At 42.5% G+C, this 15,247-nt stretch overlaps 1 protein-coding gene across 4 annotated transcripts in view; it reads right to left on the bottom strand.

Annotated features, from left to right (window-relative positions):
- Positions 1-913: 913 nt before the first annotated feature.
- KAT6B (lysine acetyltransferase 6B) overlaps positions 914-15,247 on the bottom strand; it is a 182,832-nt gene continuing 168,498 nt past the window's right edge. For all 4 annotated transcript variants that reach the window (XM_080687595.1, XM_080687594.1, XM_080687596.1 and 1 more), the window contains 5 exons: positions 11,420-11,651; positions 10,952-11,111; positions 10,029-10,358; positions 7,171-7,462; positions 914-4,608 (listed from right to left, as the gene is read on the bottom strand). In XM_080687595.1, the coding sequence (XP_080543721.1) occupies positions 2,039-4,608; positions 7,171-7,462; positions 10,029-10,358; positions 10,952-11,111; positions 11,420-11,651 (3,584 nt within the window). In that variant the 3' untranslated portion in view covers positions 914-2,038. The remainder of the gene's footprint in view (positions 4,609-7,170; positions 7,463-10,028; positions 10,359-10,951; positions 11,112-11,419; positions 11,652-15,247) is intronic.

Here is a 15,247-nt window from a genome sequence, read left to right as displayed (position 1 = left end):
CAACGTTTTCCCCCCAAGAGGGCTCAACGTGCCTGGCCTCACAGGAGTGGTGAGCACCCGTGTTTACACACTTGGAGAGCTTCCTGGGCCAGTTCTACATGGGTGCCATGTCACGCATACATTTCTAGGCTTGTTAACTGAATACTGTTTCAAAAGACAGAACTTCCTCTGAATTCCATAAAATAATATTTGAAAACATTGACTTTTTTTGGTCTGAACTTCAGATATTAAATAAAACATCCAATCACTCATTCACCACAGAGCAAAACTTTCACACTTTTTTTTTAAAGAAAATGGTTCTTCAAACATATATTCCCAAACTGGGTGCACTTTTTTTTTGGTATTATTCTTTAGAGGAAAGACGTTGGCCACCACTGTACCCCTGAGGGGAGTTTACACAGACGGAACCACTGAGGCAACTGGTGTTTGTGCAGGATCCCTTTGCAAATGAAGATCAAAGTCCAAAAGAAAAAAACAAATTCACTTTATTTTAAAGACAATGATTGGCATACAGAAGGTATGCACTAGCATAAAATAAACTTTCATGTAAAGCATTAAAATCCATTATAAATTAACTTATTAAATAGGTATTTGGTATATGTGATGGTTTTATTAGATATTACTCTTTTATTGCCAACCCCCTCCCCCAAAGTCAAAACAAATCAGAAAATCTCTTAACTCCAATGTACACTAAATAATTTATTTTCCCAAAATGTGTATGTGTTCTGAGATGTGACACATGATACAGTTCCATTGGTCATTCTCTATCAATCATAATATGACAGGACACAAGAGGCTAAAAATGGCTCATCATAATTTATTTTATGTTAAAATGTACAGCTTTTTTTTATTTTTTGTGTTGTTTTTTTTTTTTTAAGTGACTGACTAAAAAGAGAACAGATAAATCCAAGAGTGTCGCTGGCTGCTATTTTATACAAGGGTTGCGCCTCTCCTGCTTGGCCCTTACAGTCACCTGTACAGGTACAAAGGCTACAAAAAAGGAAGCAATATAAACAGACACAAATAACTTTTTTGCTTTTTTACATGCGATTTGTAAGCTTAGTTTGAGCTATTCACAAGCTACTTCTCTATTTTTCCTTAAAAAATAACTCCAATATTTTATAAAGATAGAAAAATCTACAGATGGAATGAAAATGTAAAGTTAGAGGCATTTCCATAAAATAGCAACTTTACACCAAATTCACTATTTTTTTTTAAATCCTGCCAAGTATTTGGACATACATGAAATGTTTCAAAACCTGACAGATAAACACTGAGATATGCTTCATTCAATAAACAGAAGTCTGCATTTATAAAACAGAAAGCTGCCTTTTTCCCCAAAGAAATCTGTCACCAAAATGGAAAAGGGTCTCAACTTTACACCAAACATTTAGCAATAAAACCCTTTTGACTAACCAAATGGTAATAGCTTTTATAATTACAGTTTTATAATTAACAAAAATATAGTTTTTTTTTAAAACCCTCAAATTAGGGCACCCTAATCAAGGCAAAAAACTTAAGAAATGGCTTACTGTTAGCACAACACTTGTACAGTACTACAAAATGCACTGTCACTAACAAAGACATTAGCGGCATGCTGAAGTGTCACCTTAAACAAAATATACAAGAACGGAAATGCTAAAGGCATTTACATGGAGTGGACAGGGAAGGAAAAAAAGCTCTAGGTTCGTATTAAAACAGATAACTCGGGAGTGCGGGGCTTGATATCCACATTGTTTAATGGAAGCAGGCACAACAAGTGGCTGCCTCCAGTGTAGTCCAGAGAGGCCTTCCTCTGCAGAGAACTTCATATAAAAGGAACAGAAACAAAGGTACCAAAAAAGAAAAAGGAAAAAAAGAAAAACAACTTGTATAAGGCTTTCTGCTGCATACAGCTTTTTTTTTTTTTAAATAAATGGTGCCAACAAATATTTTTGCATTCACACCAATTTGCTGGTTTTGAAATCGTACTCTTCGAAGGTATTTGTGCAGATCAATCCGATAGTGATGCCCAGGGGTTTGTGACTGCCTATGTTGCCTACCTTCTCATGTAGGACCCATTGAGAGATTGTTTGGACATGCCTGTGTTCATGTAGCCATGGTGCCCAGGGGCCGTGTACATCATATTACCATGGGGTGGGGTCTGCATGGGCTGCTGGGCATATGGCTGGGTCCCCATCATGCCCATCTGCATCTGCATCGGGTACTGGGGCGTTTGGTTCATGTAGCCATGATTGCTGTGGTAGCCACTGTTCATCATCGGCTGGGACATGCTGTACCCATTCATGGCATTGAGAGTGTTCATGTTCATGTTCACGGAGTTGACGTTGTAGGCTGGGGCTGGCATCAGGTTCACACTCATGTTCATGCCTCTCTGCATGGTTAAAGTCCGTGCAGGACCCTGCATGGCTACAGTCTGAGAGCGCCCATAGATTTGCGACTGGTGGGTGGCAGCGGCTGGTGACAGAGATGCCGATTTGGTTCTCATGGAGACGTGGCCCTTGCTGGCAATCTGGGTTTGCAGTCTTTGGCTGTGGGAGATGCCAATGTTCGATGCAGCCATGTTCCGTTGCAAAAGAGGCGGTGGCAGATTCATCGGAGGAGGAGTCAGGTTGGGGGGTGGGGTCATAGTAGCTTGTGCTTGGGGTCCCCCAGGGACGGAGTGTGGAGACTGAGAAAGCTGAACAAGCCCTGTGTTACTTAATGGTGTGGACAAAGAGGCACTGTTTGCATAGGAAGTTACAGCAGCGGAATGGCTGTAAGGCAATGAATGATCAATAAGTGTATTAGTTAACTGCTGTAGTTTGGCAAGGCTGAAGGTGGCTGACGGCTGTGGGTAGTGCCCCGCCCCAAAATCACTTTGACCCATTCGTTCATATAGGCCGATGTTGGCGTTGCCGGTCTCGGGGATCTCGGCCAGCTGCATGGGCGGGGTGAAGTTGGCGGCCATGCTGCATTGAGCCAGCTGCTGGCTGCCGCTCGGAGGCCGCTCCACCACACAGCCTTGAGGAGACTTGACGCTGCAGGTGGGGGGGGAACTGATGCTGGTCTGCTGCAGCATGCTGCAGCTCCCGCTTATGTTGGACATCTGCTGGGTGACAGCACAGCTGCTCTGCGTCAGATTGCTCGAGGTCAGGTTGCTATAGGAGCAGCTGTTCTGTGAAGAGCCGTTGCCACAAATGCTGCCGCCCATCGTGGAATCATAGCTGCTTGGGTTTTCGTAGTTCTCCGTTGTGCTCTCGATGCTGCCCAGGTCACTAAACCCGCTGTCAACGACCTGTTGTGAGTGATCTGAAACCGACGGGACATCCATCATTGGACTGGTTTCCATGTTCTGCAAAGATGGCACTGAGATGGCACTTTGATCTGGGCTGATTTGGGCATAGCTGTTCTCCAGGGCAGGGACGCTGGGACTGCTGACTGAACGCACGGACTGGCCAGGGTGGGAATGGACGGATGAAACTGGGCTGCTGTGGTCTGACTGTTGGCAATCGTCCAGAGTGGCAGCAATCTGTGGACTTTGGTCTGAATGGGTGTAGTTCTGTAGGCTTCTACAGGCCTCTTGAGTCTCGGCACAGTCCTGAAAGGTGTCCTCCTGCTCGCTGTTCTCCTGGGTCAGAGACTGCACAGCCTGGACGGTCTCAGAGTCGATTTCCATGGCTGCTGTGCTTGCCTCTTTGAACTCAGAATCTGCGTCTTCGCTGTTCTTTTGGTCCTGTTTCTGTGCCTGTTCGTCAGGGGGCTCCTCATCAGACTCAGGCGCAGTTTCAGTGTCCGCAGTAAGCTCCTTAGGTTCACTGTTACATGCAGCTGCAAGGTCAACATCACAGTCCATTAAGACCTCTGGGTTTGAATGACTAGGCTGGACACTAAGGTCTAAAAAAGCCTCCTGGTTTTCCAGTACTTCTTTGAAAGCTTCCCTGGGGCGCTCTTCCTTCTCTGCCTCTGTAGACTCCATGTGGCTGTCGTCTTCATCATCAGCATCATGACCCTCGTTGTGAGACGGCACTTCCTCTTCCTCCTCCTCTTCATGATCATCCAAACGCTCAGGGTCCTCTTTGTCCAGGCAGACTTCTGGTTCCTCTTTTTCCTGACTTTTAGTACCACTTGGGTCTTTTTCTACATTTCCTCCTCCTCCTTCTTCTTCTTCTTCCTCCTCCTCCTCCTCCTCCTCCTCCTCTTCCTCCTCTTCTTCTTCTTCCTCCTCCTCCTCCTCTTCCTCCTCAGGTTTGATTGGATCGTCCTCCAGTGTTTCGCCTGGTGATTTATTTGGACTTACAGGTGCACATGTGTCCTCCTTTCTGTTTTCATCCCGAGGCAGCAGGGGTTCCACAGCTTCCTTGACTTCCTCCTCAATCCTGGTGGGACTGGGGCTGCTTTTGTCTTCCAGCGCCTCCTTCTGTTCTTCCACTGCCACCTGGTCATCAGGCTCCATGGGTGTTTCTGGAGGGGTGTACAAGTTCAGTTTAAATCCGGTCTTCCTTTCTTTGCTTGGCCGCCACTTAGAGAGACCACGCTTTGATCCTTTTGGCCACACTTGTTTGCACTTTAGAGGTTCAGGATTGTCTCTACTGCCTTCTTTCAAGTTATTTGCATCATCCATATTGTCTTATCAAGGAGACAAAGGGGAGGAAGAAAAACAAAGTCTTAGAAAGCATAACCACAAACAACTTGAATTCATTCCTCTAAATTAATTAGCAAGCACTGCTTTCTATTTAGCATTTTAAGACTTAATGGTAAAGACATAATCAAGACTAATATAGAATAACACTGCGGTATAAACTGAGTAAATCACCCAGGTCTGGGAAAATTGTATATGCCATATACAGACATGTGAATTCTCTCTCTCAACAAAGCTGTGCTTTCTATAGGAAGCACATGGATAAAGGCAACAATAATAAACTTATTTGATTTAACAAACAAGATTATTCTCTGATGCCTGGAATTGCACATTGTACAAAATTCACTGGGACATTTACAAACTAGGAAATACAGGGGGAAGGGGTTAATGCCAGCCCATGTCCACATCCTCACTGCACTAAAGCAATGAAAGAGAAGCCTCCCTCACATATCTGTCCTCAGAAAGTGAACTTTGGTTTGTGGACAATTAGTGAATTTAAATGCTCTCAGATGACATTATTTACTTTGATTTAAATGTTCTCTCTGACATAAAAATAAACTGTGTACCTCTGAAACAAATGAATAAATAACTAAACACATCTGTAATCTACTATAGGATCATCATTTTTGCATGACATAAACTATAATGTATTTAGCATAAAATTATTGAGCATTTAAAGCACAGGTATTCCTTTTATCACTAATTCTGTCCAGACTGTATTTTGGATCAATCTGCTGCTCAAATGTGTGGTTTGAATACTAAAGTAAATAAAAAACAAACCATAATTGTCAAGTTCATTTTAGTTCAGCTGATTTTATTTTTACTGTACCTGCATGCACATGAATATAAATATGTAAGTATATTTTTATAGATATAAGCAAACAAGAAAATATAGCAAATGAATAAATATAGATATAAAACACCCAAGTCTTAGAAAATTACAGTTCATGCTGATCTTCTGGTTGATGTAAAGAAAAAACTTTACAAAGAGAAACAGCGTCATTAGGAGAACAAACTTGGGAGAACTTATTTTGGGGAACAAAAATAAGATCTAATAACCAACGTGGAACAGAGATCCCTTTTGCCAGAGGGAGTGATTTCTAATCCAATCAGTGCAGAGCAGGGTGAACTTTCAGATCATTTATATAATAAAAAAGTTACACATAAACTTACCTGCAAGTACTACATTCAAATTGGCTAGCTGAAGAGAACACATATGCGATGTGGACAGATCCTTCAGAAGCGCAAAGTACAATACCTAGTTAACAGACGTCTCAAGATGTTCAAATGGTGTCACTTCTATTCACACGGGCAGGTGAGCGCTACGCCAGTGGCCTGGTTTCTACATTCTTATTCCACGTGCTACTGGACCTACCGGCTTTTATAGGAACACCTCTCTAAATCAGAAGATGAGTTTTCTCATAGTTATTTTTTAAGAAAGAAGATTCTGAAAGGAATCAGGTGTGACAAGGCCACTTAAAAATTCTAAGGCAAATCGCATCAAGTGGAGAATGAAGTCAGTGTCCATTCATTTACCAGCTCCTGAGAAGACAGCTGACAACTGGCAATAGACTCAATTTCCACACAAAAATGATCACTTGTTGCAGCGTGCAACTGCCGCTGCTGCTGTTTACATGTTTGTTTGTTTAAAAAACTAAAGAACAAGGCTTGGTTTCTCTATACCCAGGGTATGATGCCATTCTCTCAGCAAAATATTGTATCCTGTTAATTAAGAAAGTCAAGAAGATGCTTGGTCATATTCTTAAAATTGTGGCTTTTCAAAAGCTAGAGTGACAGCCCAGGGACATGAGATGGCCTGTTCCCTAGATGGGAGTGAGTTTTTGAATACAGTCATTTCAGCAGTAGAGAGCCTGTCCCACAGACCCTCATTACTCGGCAGGGACCCACAGGCAAGGGATGATTGCTTTTAAACAGGACATCATTTTTAGGGTGCTTTTTTTAGAGGATGGGGTGGAATGTCCCTGGCAGCAGCAATTGTAAAACAGTAATTTAAAAAGAAAGACAATTTCCTGATTTTGACATTTCCTGTATTATCAAAGCTACTAGTGATGGTGTAAGTTTAGCTGATTATTGATAATATAAGACACCACTGATTATAAGATGCATCATCAATCTACTAATATTTTTCCAGGAAAAAAGAAAGCTACTGAGTTCAGTGCTCACACTGATAATAATATATGGACTGATTTCAGAAATAGTAAATGTGGGGGAAAGTACATATTAGAATCAGGAAATGCAGTGTGTTTCTTACTGACATACTTCAAAGTTTTGGGGGATAAGTCAATTTCCGGAATGTAAGATGAACCCATCTACAGGAATGTTGGGCCTTAGAAGTTGTTTAACATAAAACCCAATTCCAGGAAGAAGAGCCAGAACCTTTCATGAATGAGAAAGGACAGGTGGGCACGTATTTCCCGTGGGTCCACACAACCTCAGGGATGCCCTTGGGCAGGACCCCGGGTGCCTGCTTTCCGGCAGTAATGGACAGATAGTCACAAGGGCAAGCTTTTTATAATCCCTCCACTTACTTCTATAAGGGTCAGCATTCTTAAAGCAATGATTGTCTCTTGCTCCCCCTTCCTCTGTCTGTCTCTTCTTTCCGGGCGGATGCTGGAAGGCTTTCCTCAGGACCGGCCTCCCGCCATCCTCCTCCACTTCAACCTCACAGGTAGGCTCCAGCTGCGGCATTGGCCTCTCTTCATCCGAGTTGTCAAAGGGCTCATTCAGCACTTCCGTCGTCTCGGAAATGGTCTCAGTTGTTACACTGCTGTTGATCCTCCTGCGTTTACGACCCCTTTTCTTCTTTAGCACAAAAGGCCTCTGAAATGAATTCCAAACAGAATACATAGAGCTCATGAGAAATTAAATGGTTGAGTCGATATGCAGCAAACACGCGAGTCTAATACTCTCACACATAAAGGCTTCTGTGCTGCCTTTGTAGTTAACCTTCCATTTGATGTTTAACATCCCTCTCGGGCTCCAACTACACAGGCAAGTGTTTTCCAAATAAAACAGTTGTTTACTCAAGCAGATGCTTTGAGAAGAGAACATCCTAGAAGCTTAACTGTAGATTTTAAAAGCTAAAGTTTGCTTTTCTAACATATATTTTCCAATGGTGCCTGCTGACTTCACTATCCTGTACATCATAGCTCTTAAGGCATCACAGACACCAATTTTCTATAAATGTTTCAATAATTAACTAGTCACTGGGTCACTCATTGAATACTTGATAACTGCTCAGGGAGCACCTACTACATTCAAAGCACCCTAGGAAATATGATGGTACACAAGACTAGCCTCCTTGTTCCCATTTCGTAACTTCAGGAACAATGAAAGGGTGCTTAAAGAAAGGACTAAAACGTTAATAGAGTCATTTATAGGTGGCTGCAGGGATGTCAGCAACTGATAATTTTATAAAATATTTTAATAAAGAAAAATAGAGAAAAAGACATGAGATCTGCCTTATTTATGTAAGATACAAACTTTTTTTTTTCCTAATTGCACTATAGATCGGCACAGATGACTCCCTGTAACTGCAATCATAAAACATATTTTCTCAAGTAAAAATAATTTAATGATACAAAATTTAAAAATAGGAATAACAAAAAGATTGGCTGCTAAAATGTAAATCTGTCAATAATGGGTCCAAAAAATTATTGACAGTACATTGCAAAGAAGGGTTCAATATGCATGGTTAAAATTCAAATTCTAGCCGAAACCGGTTTGGCTCAATGGATAGAGCGTCAGCCTGCGGACTGAAAGGTCCCAGGTTCGATTCCGGTCAAGGGCATGTACCTTGGTTGCGGGCACATCCCCAGTAGGGGGTGTGCAGAAGGCAGCTGATCGATGTTTCTCTCTCATCGATGTTTCTAACTCTCTATCCCTCTCCCTTCCTCTCTGTAAAAAATCAATAAAATATATAAAAAAAAAAAATTCAAATTCTAGGTAACCAGTACCCAAGAATTATTGTGTCTTACATTTTTAACTCTGAATGTTCACTGAAGTGTACATATAAGCCTGATAATCATATCCTATAATTTAACATTTATGGTTATTAATTTCCCAAGTGGCCAGCCCTTCCTAATCCACTAGAATTTTCCCATCATGAGGAGAGCCAGTAGAAAGAGCTCATTTTCTTTGTTTGAGTCCACTTATATAATGGCAGACCATATTGTGCCTTGGATGATTCTGGTTTTTGTTGTTTTTAAAACAATTCTGTTTGTTTATATACATAACACATGAGGACATTTTCCTTGTAAGAAATAAAAGATTGCATAAGTCTGAAGTCCACTTTAAGGGGTGTTCCTCCACTACTTCCCCACGGCTGCCTTTTCATGGAACGATGGCTGGTTTTGAGCTGGGAGTTAGAACAGCAGGTTCTTTGACAAACGCCACACAGGTTTGTCTTGGGGCGGCGTCTTAACTTGTACTGTGTTATCTCTATTGGTCTTGGCTACACTAACATTATCTGGCCCCTCTCCATGTCACAGATGGAGAATGAAGACAAAGTTATCAGATCCGGGTTGAGTCTAAGGACAAAATCAGTTTTTTACCTTCTGCCCAGGTGCATGTAAAACCACCAGGCCACTAAAATATGAGAAGTTTCAGTAATGTGTACTTGGCCACAAATGCAAAATACCAGCATCCAAATGAATGGCCTAAAGTAGCTTCTAAAAATTCCGCCAAAACCGGTTTGGCTCAGTGGATAGAGCGTCGGCCTGCGGACTGAAAGGTCCCAGGTTCGATTCCGGTCAAGGGCATGTAACTTGGTTGCGGGCACATCCCCAGTAGGAGGTGTGCAAGAGGCAGCTGATCGATGTTTCTCTCTCATCGATGTTTCTGACTATCTATCCCTCTTCCTTCCTCTCTGTAAAAAAAAAATCAATAAAATATATTAAAAAAAATAATAAAATAAAATAAAAATAAATAAAAATTCTATGCCAAGAACTAGAACAAGAAATAGCACCGGGAGCACTGGGCTGGAGTCGAACACTCACCTGGTTCTGGCTCCATCTCTGATGAATTGTGTGACCTTGGACAAATCTCCTGACCTCTCCAAGCCTTGGTATTTTTATCAAAATTTGCTGAAGGTCCTTTTCTGTTCCCTCAGCCTCACTTACTCTAGCCCCACAAACCAGCAGGTGGCAGTCATCACTAGACTAGAAAGCCAGGCTGCTCCTGGTTTCCTGTCATAGCACTAACAAATCTCAAAAATAAACACAATCATGACTGTAAGATAAACGATGATGATACATGATCAGTGGGACTGGATACAAACACACTACATCTAAAGAATGGAGAATGAAACAAATACTAATAGAATGTTTGCAATGCCCGGATTTGACTGAAGCTGACTCACAGACTGAAAATCTAAACAGACACATACCTTTCTCTTTATGGCAACTGACTGTGGTTTAGTTAATCTTGGAGGAGAGCTTTGAATATTTTCTTCTTCCTCTTCTTCCTCCTCCTCCTCTTCTTCCTCTTCTTCCTCCTCTTCCTCCTCCTCCTCTTCCTCCTCCTCTTCTTCACTGCTCTCTCTGGACAGCTCCATCAGCTGCCCTCGGTCCCCGGCCACTGGCCGGCTCTCCGGGGAATGCAAATATTTATTTTTCGATTGTACTTTTGCAGGTGATTGCCTACTGTTAGTTCTAGACGACAGGATTTCTTGCTCCTCCTTTTCCCAGCAGGTAGCTTGTTCCATTAGCCGCTCAGCCTAAGGGGGGAGGGTGGAAATGGCAGGCCAGTGAGAGGACAGTTAGGCAGGCAGAGCCTCTAAGGATCAAAGGCGAAGGAAGCTAAGTCATTTCTGCTCAGGACAGTCAGCCAGCCAAGCAACATTCCAGCTGCATCATCTCAGGACTCTGACATCAGTTAGGATAACAAATCAAAGGAGATTGGGTTTCATGGGATATTTAGCAGTATTAATGATGCAGCGAATTGATTTGAGTCCTTTATCAGTACATTACATGCTCACTGGCATGAAGCACTTTAAGCAAGTTCATAAACACAAAGAATCGATTGACACTGCAGCCTTGGAGCTCAGCACCCAATTTGATCTGATTACATGCTGTCAGTAGTGAAAAATGCTGCTTTGTGATCAATGATAAATGTTTCATTTTTCATACTCAATTCAATAAAATTATCATGTCTTACCATGCAACCTCAGTTAGATAAATTAGTGCCATATCATTTCACAAGCTCTCTCTACATAACCAAGCTTTTGACAATGATGTTAATGACTTTCTTAGTTTAAGAATGCTCCAAGATTGAAATTACACAACTTAGGTTGATGAAGCCAATCATTACCTCTTTTTCAGCTTCCCGCTCTTCTTCAGAAACTGCGGCATTAGAAATTAAAATTGGGGTCCACCTCAGACTCTCTGGATCAAGTTCATTGGACCGGGAACAGGTTTTCAGCTTTTCCATGTGGCCCAGTATTAACTTTTCCCTTCTAATGATAACAAATCTGTAATGTGATGAGGCAGAACAAAGTGCAATCAAAAGCTGAAATTTCATTTCACCTTCATGTAATGACATATGCTAGCACTAATATTACCAGGGTGAGGAAAAATCAGAAAGCTCATCAATGCAAAGGTACGGTAGATGGAAATTTGACCAGCAAAACAAGTATTTCCTATTTTCTTTTTAAAAGAAATGTTTTAATAATACTGTTGGGGAACCTTTAATTGGAATGAATCTGCCTGACTCCAGGGGTCCTTCCTGGTGTAAAATGCTTGAGGGGCAGCTGGGGTTGCCCAACGCACCAGGACTCACCTGCCATCCCTCTTGTCAATCATGTGGAGGTGCTGCAGAGTGGTGGCAATGTCATGTGGGCACATGCCCGTAGCTCTGCTGATCGCCTTGATGCTGATGTGCCTCTCGTGGTGGTGGAAGAGATATTCTAAGATGACGCTCTTCCAATAGGCCAGGTAGGAGAGACGGCCCAGGTCAGAGAGTGGCTTTTCAGGAGACCCTGCTTGGCCTTCTCTTCTAGAAAGCAAATAGCCTGGGGCAGAAAAGGCAAAGTCAACCTCACGGTGGTGTTTTCAGACACTGAAACAGGGGCCACTGGAAATATCGTAAGTAGCAATAAGGTACAAACATCCATGAGAAGTGCGCGAATTTTACGTATGTAGTCTCTTCCCAGTTTCAGTGCTTTGGTCTCCATGAAGTTATGCTTCTGACTCTTTTATACTGACTCTGTACGTCAATGCATACAGCAAGCGGGAGCATTCCAAACACACACTGCGGCATATTTAACAACACCAAGGCTGAAGTCATTGCTCCTGCGAAGTCTCCAACAGTCCAGTCTCACACCAGCTTTAGATTCTTTCAAAAAGTAAATGTCAGGCACTTACTCAGAAATCCCATCGAGGGACGACCCCAAACATTAAGGGGAAGTTGTTTTCCGCAGGAAGGACCTAATGACCCTTTGACAGCTGGGTCTTAATAAAAGAGCAGGGCCTCCATGGACTCAGATTCTATATTGCTTGTTATGTTTAACTAGCGGGCTGATCTGAAGCTTTGTTTTAAGACTAATGAAAGAATGTCTTTTAAGTCAACTGCTACAACTCACATGAGCTTCACTAGCTCTAATTTCACCTCTTTCATGCAAATTAATTTATAATCCAAATCCAGAATGTTATTCCTTTGAATTAAAACAAAACAACTCTCTTAAAGCAAACTGCTTCATGTATACTCAGAAAATCCCTGAGCAGGGTGAGCTTTTGAGTGTGCATTTCACAGCATTACTGTGAAGGTTCACTGGCAAAGGAACTTTAAAATGAGAAAAACTTTAAATCCACTTGAAGGTAATGAATGAAAGCTGGCGGCTGTCTCGGTAATTAAGAGCCACTTATGGAGGAGAGAAGAAATGCTAAAACCTAATGGTGTCTACCTTGCTCTAATTATCTGTTTCAACAGCCTCACCTTCATGAACTTACTACATTTAAACAAACATCAACCACATACAGTAGGTGGCAGCAATTACAAAACCATGCTAGTCTGTAAACCACCCAAAATCTTCAGCATTTTTCTTCTTTATCTACATTTCCAAAATGGCTGCATTCTCAAGAAATTTCTCGATTTGGGATTTTTTTTTTGTTACGAGATCAGCTTCTGACGCATTTTCCTGACTCTGAAAAATCACGGTAAGTAATGCAGAAATTACAGAACAAGAAATCCAACCTGAGCCTAGAGGGGTGTAACATACATAGCATTTTGCATTTTGATGGTTTTAATCTGAATGCCGTTATAAAGAACAGGCATATATTTAACTTTAGGTTTTGCTCCAGTATTTTGACTTATTTGTCTCTTTAACACATGTTTAAGTGCAAAGAATTTGATTGAATGCAAACAAGCACCACACAAGTTCACAAGTCAGACCCCGGATCACACATCCTGCGGCTCCACACAGGCTTTGGGAGCGGTGTCAGGAATGCTAACAGTGCGGCCACTGTGCCGAGTCTGTCCCGCCCCTATCGTTCGTGCCCTGTCAATATGGAGAAAAGCTCTCTGTTGCCAGAGTACAAAGGGTGCCCAAATCACAGAACACAGATAATTGGCACATCCGTCACCTGCCTCCTAAGTGCTTGGAACATGCTGGGAAATTTACTCAGTCAGCTGGAGGTACTCTGTGCTCCTGGAGCGAGAGAACCACAGAGCCATGGATATGGAACTATCCCCCTTTTGTCCATGAGATCCCACAATTAAGAGTCCCCTGCAGTGACTGCCAAATTCCCTAGCCCCTCACTGATTCTTAGCTGAACCCCAGAGTTGGGGAGAGAAAGCACCCACCCCCCCACCACCCGAAGCCAGCAGAAAGATTTCTGTATAACGCAAATGGTCACAAGGTGGTATATCCCCCACAACAATGAGCAACCTTACCCCGGAAGTACATGTGTTTCTTTGTTCTGTCTTCTCTTCCCACAATCGATACTCTGGGACAAGAGGAAGCAGCCAGAACCCCCCCAAAATATATTTCACACAGCTGTTGATGCTTCTACACCCTGAGCAGTACAGATGCACAGTGCCAGGCCTGGGCTGACGTTGGTCTGTGGAGAGCCTTTAGGCATAAACCTGCCAGCACTTGCTACTCCCACCATGTCGAGTGGCTATCTTGGGGGACACTCCCTTGGAGACAGTCTGCAGAGTCCTGGCCCTTGGGGGCCGAGGAGGAAGCAGCCCGCCAAGTGCACAGGACTCAGAGCAAACACCTCCATCCTCACCAGCAAAAGCATCAGCAGGTTTTCAGGGGTGACAGACACCAACGTTAGGACCACCCTGTCCGACCTCACTGCGTCACTTATAGTTACATAGCCTTTCCTTCTCCTCTCTGACCTCATGAAACTCTCCAGGGGCTTGCAACAATGAAAGGAACCTATACTAAGAGCCATTTGTAAGTCCACAAAGTCTCCTCCTGAAGGAGAGACTTTGGGTTTAAATGGAATAGAGTTCCACAACCAGAAAGACTAAGGATACATTTCTGACTAGGTAAGTGAAATCACTTGTAATTCACTGAGCTGTATAGCTGAGAAGAAAAAGTTGTGTCATGTCTACTCCATCTGTGCACTCGCTGATGTAATATGTAATTTAAATTTTATACACGACAGGCACTTTTCCTCAAAAAAGCTGTAGCTGGTGGTGGCACTCCACCACTTTGACCTTCACGGAATGTTTTAAAGAATTTCTTGCCATCTTTTGTTTCCTTCTACTTTACTTGGCTTCTCAAATCATAATTACTACATAGCTAGTGCATGGACAGAATAATTTTTGGTAAGAATGTTTATTTATTAAGGAATTACAGAGATGCGGTAGTTTGTTATAGCTCTTAAATTTAACTTACCAAAAATATTCCAAAAAATTGATCTAAGAGGCAGGGAAATAAAAAGCACTATCTTGAAAGCGGGTATGTTATCCTGAAGCATCTGAAACAAGTACAATACACCCTGGTGAACAGATTCCCATGGTGCTCTAACACCTTTCCTTAACTCAGGATAGTTCAATCTGAAAACCTGGGCTATCCCTGAGGGAGCCTGGCTGTTCAGACTGAAAGCAAAGTGATGTCTGAAGGATAAACCCCAGTAGCTGCAGGATAATTAATCGCTGGTGAAATTATTCCCTTTAAATTGTCTGTGAGCCAGAGGTGCTGGTGAGCAGCACTTACTCTGCAATCGGGAGACTTGTAATTGAAAGCCAGACTGGCCCGGAAACGCCTCACCCCCAGCAGCTATCTGGATACTAGTGAAAGCTGGCTTCCCCTTTTGTTCCAGGGGAAGGTGAGGTCAGTTTTCGTGCATGGACCACACTCTGAATTCAAAAGGTTATCAAGGTGTTTGCACATAAAGGATAGGTAAGAACAATGGGATGTCTGCAAAAGGCAAGCATTTCTCAGCTTTACCACAGGGGACCCAAACTCACTTCACCTCTGTTAAGGCTGACATACTTGTAGTAAGAGAATCAATTATCATGTTAACTAGCCCTGATCCCTTGTGTTTGAAATGGTTAACTCCCTCCAAGAGAGAGAAAAACAGTAGTAGAGTGTTGCCTTCTCATAGACAGATCCATTAAGATAAGGAGAAACTATCCAGACAAGGTCAAGAT

This window comes from Plecotus auritus (genome assembly GCF_963455305.1).
Source record: "Plecotus auritus genome assembly, chromosome: 9".
Classification (NCBI taxonomy): domain Eukaryota; kingdom Metazoa; phylum Chordata; class Mammalia; order Chiroptera; family Vespertilionidae; genus Plecotus; species Plecotus auritus.
This window is presented reverse-complemented; position numbering and strand designations above follow the sequence as displayed.